This window comes from Brienomyrus brachyistius, unplaced genomic scaffold (genome assembly GCF_023856365.1).
Source record: "Brienomyrus brachyistius isolate T26 unplaced genomic scaffold, BBRACH_0.4 scaffold35, whole genome shotgun sequence".
Lineage (NCBI taxonomy): Eukaryota > Metazoa > Chordata > Actinopteri > Osteoglossiformes > Mormyridae > Brienomyrus > Brienomyrus brachyistius.
Genome location: NW_026042310.1, coordinates 966,922 through 973,313, shown reverse-complemented (window position 1 = coordinate 973,313; position 6,392 = coordinate 966,922). Strand labels below are relative to the sequence as shown.

Here is a 6,392-nt window from a genome sequence, read left to right as displayed (position 1 = left end):
ATGTGATTTTAGTTGTTTGTGGGGGATTGACAGAAACATCCGAATGCCTGAATGTTAAAATTACTTCACCGTCGTTACATTGTATCGTTGAACTGACCTAACTGCGCATAAACTCAGTTAAACTTTGAACAAATTATAATTACGTATTTCGTTTTCTCATCCCATATTATTGCCAAGCTGGTATAGAGCATAAAGTATCGGCACGATACGTACAACAACACAAAATTGGCTTTACTATATAACAAAATACGTTGGGGTTGCAAACTTTGGTCAGTTGGCTGGCGTGAGATTTTCTATTCGAGGCAAGTCCGCACACGCATTTATATGTATGCAGGAGTTTTATTACCTAGTAAATAGTCAGTAGGGTTTGCAAGCTACCCCAACGCTTCTGATGTAGCTAATTTTAGGTGTGCAACGGAATAATACAGATTTGCCGTAAGATTTCTTGCGTCTGAAAGTATGAGTGTCACGCCATGCAGATGCAGGGATTGGCTGAAGAATGTAGTAGTTCGGCTTGAAGTGACAATGGCAGAAGGCTGTTCGATGTACATTGAGAAATCCCGATCATCCAAGGGAAAACTGCTCTAATGAGCGGTTCCTTGGAAAGGGGAGGATAGGCGGAGGTATCCGCCACGGAGGGCCGGTCCCGGGGCCGTAGCAGGGTGACTGTATCCGGGTTAGGATCGGCGCCTCTCCAGCCTGCGTTATTAATATCCGCCGTCTGTCTTCCTGCTACTTTCATGCTTTCTTGTCGAAGTTGACGGCTTATTTCGCACTTTGAGAACGGGCCAGGTACATTTATATTTCACAAATATACATTTTAAACCCCGTGTTTTGACGTGGGTGGAATGGCGTCGCCTTTCCGCCGCCTTTGGTCGGGAAGCTGCCGCTAGCTAGGCGGCTAAGCTAACTACACCCACTATTTACGGTCAGTGTTTGGGGCGGCGAAGCTTTAAAATGATTAATCGACAGCCGAATAGAGATCCCCCTGGTTCTGGTTATTGATTATTGTTATTAGTTGTGCGATATTATTTTAACACGAAGCTGTGAATAAGGATAAGTGGGTTGGGAAAAGCACACGCTGCATCTTCAGTTAATCTGGTTATTTAGTGTAAGTCGTTTGTTTGATGTAATTAAGTGCCAATGCGGCAGTGAGGGTTGGGGGATTGTGGTAGCTGGCTGCTTATGATAAACAGCGGCCGCCTGTGTGCCGGTAGATGGAGGGAGGGGAGTGCGGCAGCTTGCCCGAGCAGCCGGGACACTCGCAGAGGGGCAGCGTGTCTTCATCTGGCCTCCGCGGTAAGGAGCTCCTGCCTCTGCGACCTCCTACTCCAGTGTCCTAATCGCTTTTGCCGTCCACTGGTCTTGTGTTGTTTCTGTCCACTTTAAAAAAAAAAAAAAAAAGACTAACAAATAATCAGAGTTAATGTCTTTGTACACCTGTTGTCAATCAGTGTTTTTTTATTGTCGGCAAGAAAAATATGCAAAAATGACTAATAGAAACGATAACCATAGCTTAATATTTCAAAGCACAGATTTAGCTGCATCTTTCAATGTGTAAAGAAGACGGTGAAATTGGGCATGTGCCTGTTTGGGTAATTTCTTGCCTGCGTTCCTCGCTCTAGCCCAGGATGTGCTGATATACCTGGTCGGGGACAGCGCAGTGCACCTCTGCTTCGAGGGGGTCAGCTACATCACCGTGCAGGAGCTGGGCCGCAGTGTGCGGGAAACGCTGCACATCCCGGACTCGGCGCAGGACGCCTTCGCCTTTTGGCTCTGCTCCCCCCTGCTAGGTATCCTCCATTGCCCTGCTTTCCCCACTTGCGCCCCCTATTTGATGGATGCAGAAATGCGTGATGGACTTTTGGTAGCTTCTTCCCCAGCATTTAATGCCTGCCTCGCTTCTGCCCCCCAGAGCTGCAGCTGAAGCCCAAACACCAGCCATACAAGCTGTGCCGCCAGTGGCAGGACCTGCTGTACCGCTTCACCGAGGCCTCGGAGGAGGACATCTCGCAGGGTTGGCACCCCCATTATTTTTGCACCCCTCTGCTTCGGTGTTTTAGTCCAGTACCAGGCTTCAGGTCCTCCAATGGGTGGAATTCTGTGTGCTGTCAATCACAGGGTGCCCCTTTTTTTTATTGGTTATTTTTTTCGGGTTAAACCAAGCTGTTAATGACAGGGGGGAGTTTTCATTTCTGTGGCCTTGCTGCTCGTTTGTGTCCCTGACTACCGTGTTATTCACGGCCAAATCTATAAAAATATGATAATAGGAACAACCTAAGAATGACTTTCTCTTATCCAGAATGGCTTTTTAAAAAATGTTTGCTTTATACGGTTGACATTTACTGGGAAAGCACTGCAGTGCCGTATCAGCAGATTCCTGTTGTAACCTCCGTCTGACTTGCTGACTTGTTGCTTTGTCTTCCTGTCCGTGCCTTGCGTTCATTTCCCCTCTCTTGTTACCACCCAGATGAGCCATTTCTGCAGTACAGGAGAAACGTCTTCTTTCCCCGAGCCAAAGAGCTCCAGGTACTTCGAGCTCCCCTGTAGATGCTTTATGGCGTTATCTGCATGGGCAGACGTTTGTGTTTTTTAATCGGTAGTTCTGTCTCCCCATTTTTTCAGCTAAATTTTAGTTCTCTTTCCTCCTCCTTCCGGCCACACAGATAGAAGAGGAGGCCGTACTGAAGCTCCTGTACGAGGAGGCGAAGGACAATGTCCTGGGGGGCCGGTACCCCTGCGACCCCGAGCACTGGTTGAGGCTGGGTGCACTCTCCTGTGCCCTGGAGCTGGAGCCGGGCCTGGACCCCGCCAAAGCCTTGGCTGCCGTACGGTATGCCGAGCCCTTCTCACGCTAGCTTGCGGGAGATTTACTTGTGGTTTTACTTCTATAAAAATGGGATGAGTTGACATCTGGTCGGTCCAGCCTCCTATAGTTGCCTGGATCCACCTCTTCTACAATCTGATTGGTTATCTCTCTGAGCCAATCATTTTTTCGGTTTGTCCTCGGGGGGCATTTCTGTGTGAATAAAACTCCATAAGCGTCACGCTTGCCGGATGACCCCTCTTCGCTTCCCGGAAACGTTCAGAGCCGCCCCTCTTCCTCCCTGCCGTGCTCACAGGGAGAAGAAGCTCTCGTGCTTTGTGCCAGCCCACGTGGCAGGAGGCAGCGGGGGGCTTCTGTCGACTCTGAGGGGCAGAGCGGCCCGCCAGGCAGGCCTGGAGCAGCAGCTGCTCGAGGAGTACGCCGCCATTAGCCACGGCGCCGAGGACGGCAGCCCGCAGGAGCCGACTCATTACCTGCGGAAGTACCTCAGCACCTGTCACGCTTTGCCTTACTATGGGTAAGCAGGGGCGGGTGTTTCGAGCGGGTATTTACGCACTTGCCATTTTAATTTAGCGTGTTTTAAAAGTTTAGCTGCCCCTTGTTACCTAGCGAGAGTTACTAGGCATGACCTGTGTTTCCTGCCGATCACAGGTGCGCTTTCTTCACGGGAGACATCGACAAGCCCGCCCAGGGCATCCTGCATCGGGGGGGTCGCAAGGCCGTCAGCGTGGGCATCAGCCTGGAGGGGGTGTACATCATGGATGTCAAAGAGAAGGTGAGCACTGGGCAGTCGGGGGTTGGTTTGATGCCAGTGTTCCCTCAAGTGCTCTGCCAGGGCTGAACAGTGCAAGATTTCATCACATTACAGTGGATAAGGGAGGGAGGTCCACTGTATAATAGCACTGTGCTCTGCTGTTCTTTTGTACCCCCAGCACATCCTCCTGGGCCTGCGCTTCAGCGAGCTGTCCTGGGACCACAGTTACCCTGAAGGGGAGGGCGACTCGCACATACTGTGGCTCGAGTTTGACGGCAATGAGGCAGGAACCCCTGTTAACAGGCTGCTGAAGATCTACTCTAAACAGGCAATGCACTCTGGGAAGGGCTTCCACCGGGTGGCGTTGTGTGCAGAACGTCAGTTCCCAGGTGAAGAGGTGCGGCCGTAACGATCATCCTGAAGGGGACTGGCTGTTTCTATGTTGCAGGCGGAGCTAATGAGCGGCCTGATCGAGTTCTGCGTGGAGCTGCGGGCCATCGCGGAGGGGACGGCGACGGGCTCAGATGGCGACCTCGGGCCCCCCCAGGCACAGGCGGGCGCAGCAGGGGCTGCTGGCAGGCCGAGGGGGGGCCAGCGCGGGAAGCTGCGCAGGCAGAGCAGCGTGGTGTGCAGCCGCGTCCACACCCTCAGCACCATCAGCTACGTGGACGACGGTGAGGTCCATTTCCTCGCAGGAACTTTCCCAGGAATTAAGGAAAACCTGTTATGGGCAGTGTATTCTACACAAAATGGCACTTTGTGACCTCTGACGTGTCATGTGACCCCTGTGCTATGTTTGTAAACCCCCCCCCCCCCCCCCCCCCAGGCAAGGAGATTAAGCGCCTGAAACCAAAAAGAGCAGCGTCGTTCTTCAACCGTCAGGCAGCCGCTCCCGCCTACTCCGCCGTCCAGGTGACGGAGAGCCTGGAGCAGGGGTGAGCCCTGAGCAACCGCCCCCTGCTGCCCAGAGACCAAAACTGAACCTTCACACTGAAAAAAATAAACTGGAGCACGTGACAAGTGATTGAGGAGGACCAAACTAAGGACCAAGGCGACAATAACAAGCTGCAAGCATATACATTAAATCTCTGTAGTCTGTATTAAATTTAACTTATTTAACTCAGAGTATCGTAATGAGGTAGATGTTCGAACTCGGTTAACGAAATAGAAGGCAGTTGAGTGTTGATTTTCAGTCACGTGATCAGTCTAACTTCTGTTATGATTTTTCACCCAGATCGGTGATCATACTGTGAAGGAAAAAAAAATGTTGATAATCAGAAGTACCCTTATATTCTGATATTTATGGGCTGCGTTTCTCTCAGAAGGCGGCAGTACTTCGATCTATCTAACTCTGCGCCAGCAGCCCTGTGCTCCATCTGTTATTCTGCTCTGTACAAACTGAAGTCTCCTTTTCCCTCTTTTTGAGGAAGCTTTTGCATTTTTCAGGACAGAATTTGTATATTGAAACTGTCCACTTGGAGTGCTGGGAGACATTTCAGCACGAGGTCTGCTGCGTCGCGCACATGGTACGACCAGATAGCACCTGTCTGCCATTTGCTTAGAGCTTAGGTTTTGTGTGGAATGGTCAAATAAAAGGTTCCGGGCAGAAAAACCAGGAAACGCGAGGTGGTAACATCGCCAGTCAGACACGGGCTCAGAGTAACGTGGACTGTGATCCCTGTGTTTCCGTGTCACACGGCATTAGCTGTAAGGAACCTTAGCAAATTCATGCTTCAGAAAGCTAAATCACGTTATGAAACATGGACATGTACATGTCAAAAAAACATCCTTTCGGACAGAAGAAATAATGTTTACAAATAGGATGTTTCAATAACACAATCCAATACTTATGCAATATCATGTATGCAATATGAACACCAAATGACTCTCCACACACGATCTATGCATGATGTAGCCTCCGAGCTGCCGTATGTGAGCGTTTCTCTTGATTGCCTGGGTGTTTTCTATTGTTATACCCCCTGTAGAATTATAAGCAAGACAGTCTGAGAGGACACTTTAATATTGCACTTATTTATATATCTCTGCTGTAATTGTCAGATAATGGAAGTTACCAAATCACCATTAATATCGTTTTTGTTATTGTCACGGTCAGCGTAAACACTGATGGGGCGAGGTCGCCACCTTCGTGCGCTCGTACTTTTGTGATCTAACTGGCCTTCGCCGGCATTTTGGAAATGAGCTAAACGTAAAGTGCCTTTTTATATTTGCGATCACGTGACAACTCTCCGGCATCAAGTCCTCGTCTTTGTCCGTTTCTGTTTAAAAATGTGAGTGCTGTATCCCTTCTGGTGGAGATGGTCTGTTACGAAGATTGGTAGTAACTGCTAGATGACTGCTAGTAATACCCTCGATGCAGTGACACTGCACAATGACGCCCTCATGTGGTACCCACGATAATTGCAGTGATCGTCATCATCAGAGGGACTTGACATGATCTACTTCATTATTTCGTAGTTTTTTTTTTTTTTTTTTTAACACGGACTACCAAACCTTACTAACTACGACTATCCAAAAGCATTAGCAAACACTTCTACTGTATACTCTCACTTTATACATTTTTTGACTAAAGTAAATAGTGTTGATTAATAGATTTTTATATTATCTGTGGTAAATGTGCTCATGGTGTATTCACGATAAATAAAATATATGCGTAAATACGTGAGGTGTGTGATGCTTCTTGTCTATGTGTCCCAGCGCATTGTTTTTGTTCAGATTTAGGAAAAGTGTACGTCGTGTGTTCTCTGACAGGTCTTCCCGATGAACTCTAGCAAATGGTATTAGAGATCGTTT

At 48.9% G+C, this 6,392-nt stretch overlaps 1 protein-coding gene across 2 annotated transcripts; it reads left to right on the top strand.

The window, feature by feature from the left end:
• Positions 1-439: 439 nt before the first annotated feature.
• frmd8 (FERM domain containing 8) lies at positions 440-6,259 on the top strand. 2 transcript variants are annotated; one of them, XM_048997940.1, is made up of 11 exons: positions 440-792; positions 1,218-1,299; positions 1,626-1,793; positions 1,916-2,017; positions 2,471-2,529; positions 2,667-2,833; positions 3,123-3,344; positions 3,479-3,602; positions 3,760-3,909; positions 4,030-4,255; positions 4,408-6,259. In XM_048997940.1, the coding sequence occupies exons 2-11, from the start codon at positions 1,218-1,220 to the stop codon at positions 4,518-4,520; spliced, it is 1,413 nt and encodes a 470-aa protein (XP_048853897.1). In that variant the 5' UTR covers positions 440-792; the 3' UTR covers positions 4,521-6,259. The 2 variants fall into 2 exon arrangements, with proteins under 2 accessions (XP_048853897.1, XP_048853899.1); XM_048997942.1 differs by having other exon boundaries at positions 790-928.
• The last annotated feature ends 133 nt before the right edge of the window (positions 6,260-6,392 follow it).